At 38.0% G+C, this 12,392-nt stretch overlaps 2 protein-coding genes across 3 annotated transcripts; one reads left to right on the top strand and one right to left on the bottom strand.

Moving 5' to 3' along the window:
* Positions 1-740: 740 nt before the first annotated feature.
* LOC6039706 (protein C1orf43 homolog) lies at positions 741-2,639 on the top strand. 2 transcript variants are annotated; one of them, XM_038262535.1, is made up of 5 exons: positions 741-1,287; positions 1,348-1,477; positions 1,830-1,916; positions 1,973-2,241; positions 2,542-2,639. In XM_038262535.1, the coding sequence occupies exons 1-5, from the start codon at positions 894-896 to the stop codon at positions 2,565-2,567; spliced, it is 906 nt and encodes a 301-aa protein (XP_038118463.1). In that variant the 5' UTR covers positions 741-893; the 3' UTR covers positions 2,568-2,639. The 2 variants fall into 2 exon arrangements, with proteins under 2 accessions (XP_038118463.1, XP_001849262.2); XM_001849210.2 differs by having other exon boundaries at positions 2,523-2,639.
* Positions 2,640-2,690: 51 nt separating this feature from the next.
* Positions 2,691-6,697, bottom strand: LOC6039707. Its single transcript, XM_001849211.2, has 2 exons — positions 6,519-6,697; positions 2,691-3,262 (listed from the first exon to the last, which is right to left on the bottom strand). The coding sequence occupies exons 1-2, from the start codon at positions 6,566-6,568 to the stop codon at positions 3,163-3,165; spliced, it is 150 nt and encodes a 49-aa protein (XP_001849263.2). The 5' UTR covers positions 6,569-6,697; the 3' UTR covers positions 2,691-3,162.
* Between the last annotated feature and the right edge of the window lie 5,695 nt (positions 6,698-12,392).

Genomic DNA, 12,392 nt, shown 5'->3' with positions numbered 1-12,392 from the left:
TAAGCCCGAGCTCACGCACACTAGAACACCATTTGTTTTGCTTGTCGGTACAAAATTTAACCTCAATCTTTTTCGTGTACGTACACGCAATACATGCGCACGTAGATAACTCTATTAAAAATCACCCAAAAAGCAAAAAAATGAAAATTTGGTTTAAAGGACCTTTTGAGGAAAAACTCTGGATATATAAATAAATGAATGTTGATTCAAACCTTGATTCCAACGGACTTTTATCAACAGTTTTTTTCCAATTTAAAATGGGCGTTTCTGTCAAAAACAAAAGAACAAATGTTTTGTCAATATCTTGGCCAATCCAGGTTTTTAAGCGAAGATGGCGTTCGATTGGTGAACGTCCGAACTGTCAAAATCACGCAGTAGAACCAAAATTAGAAAATCATGCCATGGCACACTTTTTTCGCAATGTTGGTACCACTGCGTGATTTTGACATTTCGGGCGTTCACCATTCGAACGCCAATTTCGCTTAAAAATCTGGATATTCATTAATTCTGTAACTCAAGGGGATTGACACTCTAGAAATAATCGATTTTCACATAAGATTGATTTGGATGATATTGTTATCTATGTCTAAGATTGCAATGATTGTTTATTTGAAACATGCATTATAGTACAAATAAATTTTTGAATATTATTGAATTGAATTTTCAAGTTTCTGGAAAAAAACAACTTTGGAGTTCAGAAACGTCGTTACGCCCTTTAAATTTTTCATCAGCCATGTTTGTTTACGGTTTGAACTGTCATAAACCAAAACACAAAGGAAAACACTTTCCAACAGATTATCGATTTTTCCTCTAAAATGATCGCCCAACCCGTGGCCATCGGTGCTTATTAGTTTGCCTCGTCCGGAATCCGAAATCCAGTCCAACCCGGCCACATGTTCGAAAAGATCGAGCCGGAGCTGTCCACCACCAAGAGCAGCAGCATCATCAGCTTCAAAATGGAGGAACTGTCCGGAGTGATGCTGGTGCTCCTCATCGGCGGAGGAGTCCTGGCGGTCATCATTTGTTTTATCGTGGCCAAGCGTCAGATCGTGCGGTTCACGCTGCGAGGACGGCGGGGTCCGCACGTGGCCGTCGGCCACGACGCCCGTAAGTCTATCAAGAAGGAGATCGAAAGGCGCATCGACTCCATTCAGAAAATTTACTTCGAGCCGAGGCTGCTGTGGGACACGAAGAAGGACGACGGGGAGAAGTATATTTTGAGGCCGGACTCGAACCTACCACCGTACTATTACCGAATGAAGGCCGTGGACGATGTGAAGGAGCTGGGTGAGATGCGATTTGTTAATTTCTTTTAATTGGAGTCTAATTAATGAATTTATCTTGTAGAGAAAGAGATCGCCAAACAGGACGGAACGACTCGGCATCCCCGGGATAGTTTGAGAGCGTTCCTGCTGGTATCGCTGGCTGCACCGTTGAATGGGACGGGACAAAGGTTGATTCATCAGTTTTGTGACATGTAAGTATCTGAGGAGGGTTGCTCCGCACACTGAGGGCAATGGCAATGACGGATTTACTACTGTTGGGAAGAAAGGCAAAGCAAAAAGGCAGTTGTGGGAGGAAGAAGCATCAACGGGATGTGGGAAACACGCTGAATTCTGGAAACGGACAAAGCAGCAAAATCAAGTACATGGACAACAAATCACAGTGAAAAGAAGACTTTGAATGCCAGTCGTTTAACGTGATAAACCTATAAAATCGCATCGAGGATTTTGACGTCATCAGCTGACTGATTACACCGCTTGTCGTCTTGGTCACGATACCTGAACGATGCGACAGGTGGATCAACGTGAAATTATATATCGTTTCAGGTACGAGCACGCTCGGCACGATCCCAACGAATTTGGTGAAGAAGAGTATCAGGCGTACCAAAGACTGCTTAAAAAAATTACAGATGCGTAAGCTAGACCTCAGATAACTAAACGCTAGAGACTCTAAAACACGCAAATTTCAGGGCAAAAATGCTAAAATCCTTCAGCCACAGCCGCAAATCGTCCCCGAGCCGTACGCCGGTCAAGAAGCAGAGCAAGATGCAATCTCTGCTGGATCCGTCCCGTCTGCGGCCGCCACCAGCAGGTGCAGGAGGTGGCGTCGTCGGAGCAGACAACCAAACCGCCCGACTCAATCTGTCACTGGGCGTTCAACTGCAGCATCAGCAACAGCAACAGCCAGATTTGGACGAAAACGAGATACTGAGCATCTCCCAGTACCACGGGGAAACAGGTTAGAGCCGGTTTGGGTTGGAGTTTCTTTTGTTTAGTTTTATTTTTAAAGTTTAATTATTTGGTTATTTGCGAAACGAGATATTTTAAGTTTCTTTTTCTCTGCCATCGTGCCCACACGGATGGTGACCGCTTACAGCTCACATTTGTAACGTCTTACCCTAATCAGCTTGACCAAATTGCTACAAATCTCCTAACTTCCTGTTCTCTCTCTCTCTTTCCTTTTTCTATGTGCTTTTTCGACTTCTCTCTATTTCTCTTTTTTCAACACACTCTCTAAAGAAACCTTTGCCATACACAGGTCTTTCAAAAATTGAAATGGTCTAGAAATTTGGACACAGTTTTCTGTAGGATGGTTCGTTCGCGAAATTTTAAATAAACTCTGACTAGATTACTCAATTTTTTGTCGTTTTTTGTGTTTTGGATTTCGGATAAATAACAAATGAAGCATTTGTAAGCAAATAAGTTAGTTTTACTTGTTTTAACAAAATTAATCTTTTTGCGAATCGTTCACACCGCTGCAATTGGGGCAATTATGGTTAGGAAATTCTCCCCAACCCAGCCAGTGCAAACGAAACATGTCCGAAAGCCTTTAACAACATTTTAAACAGTTCCTAGTTACGAAAAATGCATGTTAACGAAATGGTCGCGACTTTTGAACGTGGATCCCCAGGCTGCGTTCGCCTTGCCGTGAGAATCCTCCTTTTTGCCGAATGTGGACGAACCCGTCGTCGTTCCAGATTTCATCTTTTGAGCGTTGCCGAAAGGTGCCTTGCTGTCGGGCTTGTTGTACGCAGACGACGAGTGCTTGTTCTGCTGGGACTTGTCCTGCACCATTTTGGTATCGAGAGTGTTGATGCGGTTTGGGTGGGATTTAAAAGTGTGAGAGTTCCGTGGGCGGGTTGACGCAGTTCGTTCCTCCTCAGGGCACGTACTGGATCTGGGTGAGTACTTGGAATTCTAGCGGGTTGCCCGAGTTTCCTGTACGGCTGCCCTTGCGTAGGCTCAGGTTGTTGATCAGCCTGTACGGGGAGAAGAGATATGGTATCAGTAGAATGGTTGCTGTTGAAGCCAAGTTGAATAATTTATTATAAAAAAATGATGTCATTATTTATAAAATATCACTACTGTCCATATATCAAAATTAGAATAACTTTTGTTCTATGAAGAGCTGTATATCTCTTGGTTAATGTTTTTTATCGTGGAGATTTTGTTTTTCGCTTGTGAACATTCTTCACCCGCGAAAGAGAGAGGAGGCAAACACGCAAAAAATCGCTCCTGAAATTCTCAAAGAAAATCAAAGTTGAAGATTTTTTGTGAATTTTCTTGTTAGCACCACTTAAAATTATTTTATTACTGATCTTTCGTGCGCAAGAGAGAGGAGAGCCATGTTTCCTTCCGATTTTTTCTCTTGATGAGCGTCAAAGGATTTTCTCTTGATGATGATTCTCCTATCGCTGCTTTTAATATTAAAAGCTTTAAATATATCAACAAGTAGCAAAACATCGTGTTTATAACATGGCCCAGAAATCAAAAATTAAGCTTACTTATTTTGTCTTTGATTATATTTAGGAATATTTGCCAAAAGTACGGCCAAAAATGAAATAACTTACACCCTTCTCAATTGTCAGTCTTTCAGCATATTAATTTGACATTTAACCGTGATCATCAATCTAAGCCTTATGGATCAAGATTTTTGTTACAAATATTTTAGTATCTTCAAAACTACGAAAACAATCGATATAATGTGTTTATCATTTCTTAAACACTGTCTACAAATAGATTACAATAAAATTTGACTATTTTTACCTGAGTGCTGAATAGTGGTTCGCAAAACGGCCTCAATTTTGACCTGTCAAGATGGAACCAATTTACTGTTCGTCAAAAGTAGAGAGTAGTGGTGGGCAAAAAAAGAGCGAGCCGCTCAAAGAGCCGGTTCATTGAAAAGAGCGAACGAACCATGGCTCACAAAAAAAAAGAACCGCGGTTCTTTTTTAAACTTCGGTTTTTTGAAAGATCCGTTCCAAGAAGGTATAATTTTTAAACTTGTTTGAAACATAATTTATTGAATTTCCAACAAATTTTAGTAATTTTTTTTGGGAATTGAAAATACAATTTTAAATATTTTAATGGTAATAAAAAATAATTCCAACATAGCCCCTTGGTGTACTTTTCAAGCACTTTTTGAAGGGCTTCTTTTCGTTTTTAGTTTTTTTTAAATAATTTATATAATTCCAATGTGAAATAGCTTTAAAAATAATATATTTTTAAAAATATCCTTTTCATCCATATTTTGAAAAAGAGCGAAAGAGCCGTTCAAAAGAGCGGCTCTTTTTAATGAGCGAACGAAAATGAGCGGCTCCTAAAAAAGAGCGGATTTGCCCATTTCTAGTAGAGAGTATTGTTATCGATGATTAATGATTGTTTTTTTTTTGCAAGAATAAAAAATGTGTGGCTTTTGGAACCTGGAGGTGAAGTAGTGAAATCTTAAGAAAGTTGAAGGCGAGATCGTCATTTTTTTATAATTACGAATGGAAGTTGTTTATGGAGTCGATGTGGCTGTATCCATCCAAAAGCTGTCTTTATTGTTTGATTCCGTTTGAAAACCTACTGGTATAGTGGAAATCTGCTCTGTTTGTTGGATCAGCTTCGCTAGAATTTGAGATATTTTTTCGCTGGACCAGGAAGAGCTACAAGATTCCAAAATCAGCCAGATAAAATCATCTTTGTCACCCGTAAAAAAGAAAAACCTCTTAAAAACACACAATTTTCCAGCAAAAAAATGTCAAAAACTAGGCAAAATAAAACACATACTACTGATTATAAAACAGCTCATTTGCCAGTAAGAAAAAAGTCATGCTTGTGCTTGAACAGCCTCCTACTTAGTAGATGAAAACAAAGTGGGATCATTCGAAAATCACGTTACGCATTCTTTCTATTCATCACCCAGATTTTTACTATTAGCCGGGCGTGCACTCTTAAATAAAAAAAATCTTTGTAAAATATAATAAGCTCGATAGATTAGGAAAATTCTATCAAATCAACAAAATGTAAACCAAAACTTGGTAAAAAAAACTTCGAAAAGTTAAGAGACATAAATGAGACACATACTGCTTTCAAATAGTTAGAAAATTATGTTTTTTTTTGCCTAGTATAAATATATTAAAAAGTCTGGTCACCCTCCCTCCCTTCAAAATCGGTCCGAATACAATGGAAATTTAAGTGCAATCAGCTGAAATCAATTGGGTCGTAAAGCCTTTTGTAAATGATGATGTACATGAACGCTCAAAAACATAACTTAAAACCATTTCTGATTACTTTTTTTTTCATTTAAGGCCGTTGCAAATACTTTTCAAAGTTTATGTCACCCCCCCCCCCTCCCCTTCAAAATTGTTCTGAAAAATCAGGGGGCAGAAAAATTTTTTTTCCAAAAAACATCAAAATTTCCATGAAAATAGAAGTCTAATTAAGTGAAAACAATCTAAAATGCACTTTTCTGCATTGATAATCATATTTACCATGTTTGGGCTTGTTTAAAAATGTTTTGCATTTTTATGAAATTGTACATTTCTCAAAAAATAAAATTTTCGTCAATACTTAGATATTTTGGAAACTAATGATGGCAAAACAACTGGACAGGTGTATAATGCATTTTAAAACACTTTTTTCATTAAAATGTTGAAACCATGACTCGTAACTTCAATTTTTATACTTTTTTTTATTTTTACCGTCTCTCACAAAGAAAAGATGAATTTTAAAGTCTCGCCGATATTTCAACACAAATAGGTCCCAATAAATTCAAATCGAGTCAATCTTAAAATCGGCATGATGGAGGCGCATGGTAGTGCAAATTATGTTACTTGATTATCCTTAACATTTTAATTTAATCCGCCGCGAATATCAACTCGCAATATCCACCGTCAGATCGATCTTCGAGGTGGTATAAATTTGAATAACTTCACAATTAAATAAACTCGTTTGTTCACTTCTTGAATGCACTCACTCGCGCCTGAGATGACGCTTTTCCAAGCCCATGTTGCATCAGCCTTTCTTTCTTCGACATGTCTGTTTTGCAAGTTTCACAAATTTAAATTGATTTCTCGTTTTATCTTTATGTAGATTTGTCGAATGAGCGCACAAAACTGGTTTGACTGATTTCATGGGGAGGAAAAAACACACACACACATATTCACTGGAAACTCCCAGAACAACAACGAACGGAACGACATCGATCAACCTTCGAAAACTGGACTTCCTCGTTCTGAATCATCTTCTTACCTTACAGATGGAACGAACTTAAGCGCCGAGTCTGATCGAACCAATAACATTGACACCAATCTCTTTTTTCACTGCCACGAGGTCGAAACAAAAAACTAACTTCCAACGGAGAAGACTTGAGCGTCTCTCTCCCCTTTCAATTTAGAACGACGGTCACTTTGGAAATGATGGCTGCGACGGGACACGAACCCTCTATTTATACCCTCGGAGCACGATCGCGACCAAAACGGTGACGGAGACGAAGCAGATCGGTGATCGTCGGAGCTTTGGAGCTTTGGATCGCCATCACGCGCTGTGAGCGTGCTACTCAAAATCGAAACCCCAGCACAACGAAAAAAAAAACTGGTTCCTTTTGCCGAGGCTGGATTGTTGTCGTTGTTGGTTTTATGCAAATACTGCGGATAAATACGCGGCCCGGGTCGTCGCGCACACTGGGCACCGGGTGTGGGTGGCCTACGTCAAAAAAGTCACGTCCTCTGGCGTGGTTCCCCCGGTTGGGATGGAAATTTGGCCAGTAAAATACGGATCGGATTGGCGTGGGGAGAGTGCAGTTTGATCCTTTGCTTTTTCTTTCGGACTGAGAGAGGTTGACTCGTAACGGAGGAATGTCCACGACATCGCGATGATGGCTACGTGGCAAAGGCCGGCCAGAGGATGGAAAGGGTTGTGTCTTGAAGTTGGGCCTAGGTTCTACTGCAAGTTGAGATGAAGGATCCGCATTTAATTTGTTGACCTGGCAAGTCTTGGGATATGGTTGTTTAATAGGATCGACATAAACTTCGAAAAATGTTTTTCTAAGAAGTGAAGTCAAATGTTACATTGATCCTCAACTTGAAATTTTCTTGTTTTTCAACATGCATTTATCTTTTAAAACTTTGTTTTTATTGGTGGTTTCAGGACTATTATACAACCTCCAATAATTAAATTTTCTAGCCACTTTTTGATAAAAACATGTCAAAGCGTTTGACACACTACTGCATACTTATTTTGATATGAAAAGTTAGGAATTAGAAAGGACTTTTGATTACCTTTCCAACGATAGTTCGCATGACAGATTCAGCCTCCAAAAAGTGCATAAATAACGCTTAGGTGCTCATAAATTTTGATAGGGTAGAAAGATCTTCAGTCTATTCAACTCGTTGGAAAGGTCTATTGAATACCTTTCTAAAAATGTATAACATGGTGAGGTTTCTTACAAAAACCACCCTTTATACAATCTTCCGGACTTTTGCTAAAATCGTTTTTTAAGCTTATTTTTTGAAGTACTTAACATTACTTTATAATTTTCAATAGCGGCAGGGTTCCCAAGTAGCACTCATAACTTGTCGTCTGTTGAATAATAGTAAGACAGCTGTTTTTGATCAACATACGAGAAAAATTTCACCGTTAGTTAAATAACAGTTTGTTTCACTACTGACTTATGTAACTCTTAAGATTTGTACCACACAAGTGTTAAAACACAGTCAACTTCACTCTTTTCCAACTTGAACACACAACATAGGGAATATTTTCACATGTTTGGAAGGGGAAAGCACTTGCTTCTAACTCCATCCGATTTGATGTTTTTCACTATCTAAACAATTTATTTTGGAACACTTTTGATAGAAACTTGCTTGCTCACTTCCTATTGAGCTATTTATCACTTTATTTCACTTGAAAACACTTTTTATGAGCTGTAATTGAACGGCAAAGTGCTGATATGCCAAGATGCTGTTCCCTCATCTGCAATGTTTTACTCAAAAACAGTTTGTTGCATAAAAACAATATTGCACTGTTTGTTTCACTGCTTATCTAACATTGTCAAGTGACGGCATCTTCTAAAAAATGGGCATGGCCAACCATTCTATAAATAACCTTAAGAGCGAGTCCACGACTAGGGCATACCCAGGGAGTAGACGACCTGTCAAACTCCATACAGTGTGAGCCTACCTCTCATCTTTTGAGATCTTTTGGTACTTTGACATGTTTTGGTACTTTGACAAGTGAGAAGTGTCAATTTTGGTACTGATGAATTACCCTAATATCGCACAACTTGGTTTTCATTCGGGTAAAATGTCAATCATCAAACTTACCTATTTATGGAAATTAAATTTCTGAGAGGTTTTAAACTATTTTTTGTCGTTTTCTTATTGCCACAAACAGTATAAATAAATTCAAAGGTGTTGGCTTGGGTTTTGGATGTTTTCATGTAATTTTTTTAGTCAGTCGCTGATCTGCTGACCTGTCGATGCTTGGTCAGCTCAGTACAGCACCAAATTGCTGCTGCTCAAAACGCAAACAAACACTGCTCCGTTTCCGCCGGGGGAATCAGAATGACGAGAACAGATCGAGGAGATACGGGTCAAGTTGATGCGAATGCTCAACAAATCCAGCGCCGGTTATAGTTATTTAAACGCCCGAGGAGGCCAAAGCCAAGCGGGAGAGGATTCGACAGGTTGCGAAAGGGCACGAGAAACAATTAATCGAAAACCGCGACCAGAGGAAAGTTTTGGGGCAAAAGAAGCACGAGACTAGGACAGGCAGGAATAGATCGAAACACGCGGCCGTTCGGGGCAGGCAACAGGGCTTCATTTATTTATTTTGTAATATGTCTGTTGATCTCCTTCCGGATTCAGCCGGTGCTGGACCGTTTGCTCCATCAGGTGGAAGCCGTGTCCAAAAACCAATTGATAGGAAAAGACACCCATAATTCGCATACTGGAAGATTCTGCAGCACGTTGACGTCGGTCAGTTCCGTCAGTTTTGGGAAACAGCCGGTTGATTCCTTCTGCGATCGTGGACATCATTCCGGGTACATTTTAGTTTGGTTTGGTCGTTCTCAGTGATGGTTCGGAGTCTGCGTCAAACGAGAATCGTTTGGGGGTGCTCAAAGCGGCCTGGTTGGTGCGCTTTCGGTTGACCTTGGTGGCCGTTTCGTTCATTGCAAGCGCTATCTCCTTCGAGCCGAACACATTGTAGATGAAGCCCCCGGATGTCCATGAACCACGCCGTGGGTTTTGTTGTGGGGTTCACTGTGCGACTGCACTGGGGGAGGTGGAGATTCATATTTTATTAAAAGATCATTGTAGCACTGCTCTCTTTACACCTACCTCGTAGAAGATTTGATTAATTTGATTGACTATTGATAAGAAACGACATAATTTTGTTGCTTTTTCGCATCTTTACTTTTATCGCTGTTATAAACAAACGCCCACTGTTTATAAACAAACGACGCCATATTGAAATGATGTGAGGTAGGCTGAAATCCCCAGCTGTCATCCCCCTGGGCATACCCCTTTGTATGGGACGTCGTTTGGACCTCACCAATCGGCCTGAAATTTTCAGGGGTTGTTTGTACATATAAAACTAGCATCTGGCCAAAATATGAGCACTCTAGGTCAACGGGAATTGGGGCAAATCGGGACACAAAGTTTTAAGGTTCAGAAACGTAAAAAATCTTAAAATTGCTATAACTTAGGCAAAATTCAATTTATTTTCAAAATTCAAAATGCATCTGAAAGGGCTTAAAAAATGCAACAAAATGCAGGGTAGAGCATCCCAATTGGTTAAATCTAAAGGGAGTTATTGGCATTTTAGTGAAAAAATAGCATAATTTTCAAACTCAAATAAAAAAGTGTTCCATCCAGATATCAACTCGGTTCGACCTGCAGCTTGTAGGGGACATCTGGGACTACCATCCGAGACTGAGAACACTTTGGGTAAGGCAGTTTAACATATTAAATAAACACTTTTACTTTTAGTGATTTTTTTGGTTGTAAATTTTTGCTCGGGGGACCCCTAAGATCCCATTTTCTGGTGATAATTTTATCATATTCGTGTTTCTGAGACATTTTCACAATAGAAACATGCATAAAAATGTTTATTTTGATCCATTTAAACCCTTTAAATATAAAAGTGAAAAAAAAATCGATTCACATTTATTGAAAATTAAGCTCGTTTCCAAGGATACTAGATGACACCAGAAAAAAGCAGCTTAATATTTTTTTTTAACTTTTATTTTTTAAAGGGTTAAAATGGATCAAAATAAACATTTTTATGCATGTTTCTATTGTGAAAATGTCTCAGGAACACGAATATGATAAAATTATCACCAGAAAATGGGATCTAAGGGGTCCCCCGAGCAAAAATTTACAACCAAAAAAATCACTAAAAGTAAAAGTGTTTATTTAATATGTTAAACTGCCTTACCCAAAGTGTTCTCAGTCTCGGATGGTAGTCCCAGATGTCCCCTACAAGCTGCAGGTCGAACCGAGTTGATATCTGGATGGAACACTTTTTTATTTGAGTTTGAAAATTATGCTATTTTTTCACTAAAATGCCAATAACTCCCTTTAAATTTAACCAATAAGGATGCTCTACCCTGCATTTTGTTGCATTTTTCAAGCCCTTTCAGATGCATTTTGAATTTTGAAATTAAATTGAATTTTGCCTAAGTTATAGCAATTTTAAGATTTTTTACGTTTCTGAACCTTAAAACTTTGTGTCCCGATTTGCCCCAATTCCGGTTGACCTAGAGTGCTCATATTTTGGCCAGATGCTAGTTTTATATGTACAAACAACCCCTGAAAATTTCAGGCAGATTGGTGAGGTCGATGCGAGATGGGTATGCTTTGCTCGTGGACTCGCTCTTAAATTACCAGCTCAAAATTTGAAATCTGTTTAAGTATCGAGTAAAAATCTGGAAAAATCTGGCAAACGAAAATTAAACAATTCTGAATGTTAAAGGGAAGGATGGATATGATTTGATTCAAAAAGTTGTAGAATTCAGATAATTTAACTAATTGTATGACCTTAAAAATGTTAAATTTACATCTTATTTTTGAAAAACACTATGACTATGGCAGGGGTGCCCAACCTTTTGGCCCTGCGGGCCAGATCTCATTTTTCTGAAGCAGTGGCCGAATAAAAGTTTTAAAAAAATAATATATTTTATAAGGTTGTTTCAAGTAAACAAACCAATAAACTAATGTTGCAAATAAGATTCATGTATCTTGATTTTAAAAAAGAAAAACAAAGATAACTTTCAAAGATTTTAATTATTTTTATTTTGCTTTGGTTAAAATTGTATTGTAGTTATACCCTGATATCATGAACTAAAAACCATTCCAATTTTTTTTTTCAATATTTAAAGATCAACGAGACAAGATCAAATTAATTGAAACGAAATTTGGATTCAAATTTTCTGTACGAAAATCAATGTTTGCGTTGTTGTACACCTTTATTCAAATATTTAACAAAACATTTCAAAATGATTTTGAAGACACGAAATTAATAAAAAAAATCTTAGAATTATTGAAATTTTTGAAAAGAAAAACACATGGCTTTTTGATTTTTTGACTCATTATAAAACATTTTTTTAATATTTTAAAAATATTTTCAGCAATCTTTATTTTCAATACACTGAAACCCGGATGGTTTGACACCAACGGTTGTCAAACGAACGGGGTCACTTTTTAGTTTGACACCAGTATGCGTGAGCGCTGTGTAGAAAGTGACTAAAAAAGTGTCAAACGAAAATGTGACCGACCACCGGGGGTTGAGTGTATGATTAATGGAGCATTTCCATTCGATCAGTTTTTGCTTTTTTCTACAATGTATTTCTTATGGAGCGAACTGTCAAAAACTGCTCGACTGCGGGTGCTCCATTTGCTTTTTTAAGCTTTTTTCCAGCAAAACTTTATCATTGCAAAGTTGTTCTGAAAAATACATTGTTTTTGCTTACTCATTTATAAAAAATCTATTTCAATCAAAATCCTAAACAAAACAACCATTCAATTAGGAATAAATACAGCAAAAAATTTAAGAAATTTTGAAATTTAGTGTTTCTTTGCAATCGTTTTGCACATTTTTCAAACCTTATAATTGATTCTGAAT

This window comes from Culex quinquefasciatus, chromosome 3 (assembly GCF_015732765.1).
Source record: "Culex quinquefasciatus strain JHB chromosome 3, VPISU_Cqui_1.0_pri_paternal, whole genome shotgun sequence".
In the NCBI taxonomy this organism is placed as follows: domain Eukaryota; kingdom Metazoa; phylum Arthropoda; class Insecta; order Diptera; family Culicidae; genus Culex; species Culex quinquefasciatus.
Note: the sequence above shows the minus strand (reverse complement) of the source record. Positions and strands in the feature narration are given on the sequence as shown.

Coding starts and splice junctions, on each gene's coding strand:
- LOC6039706 (XM_001849210.2), top strand. CDS start 894: ATGTTCGAAAAGATCGAGCCGGAGCTGTCCACCACCAAGAGCAGCAGC. Junction 1,478..1,829: donor ATTCATCAGTTTTGTGACAT/GTAAGTATCTGA, acceptor ATATCGTTTCAG/GTACGAGCACGCTCGGCACG. Junction 2,242..2,522: donor CCAGTACCACGGGGAAACAG/GTTAGAGCCGGT, acceptor CACTCTCTAAAG/AAACCTTTGCCATACACAGG.
- LOC6039707 (XM_001849211.2), bottom strand. CDS start 6,568: ATGTTATTGGTTCGATCAGACTCGGCGCTTAAGTTCGTTCCATCTGTA. Junction 3,263..6,518: donor AAGTTCGTTCCATCTGTAAG/GTAAGAAGATGA, acceptor CTCCCCGTACAG/GCTGATCAACAACCTGAGCC.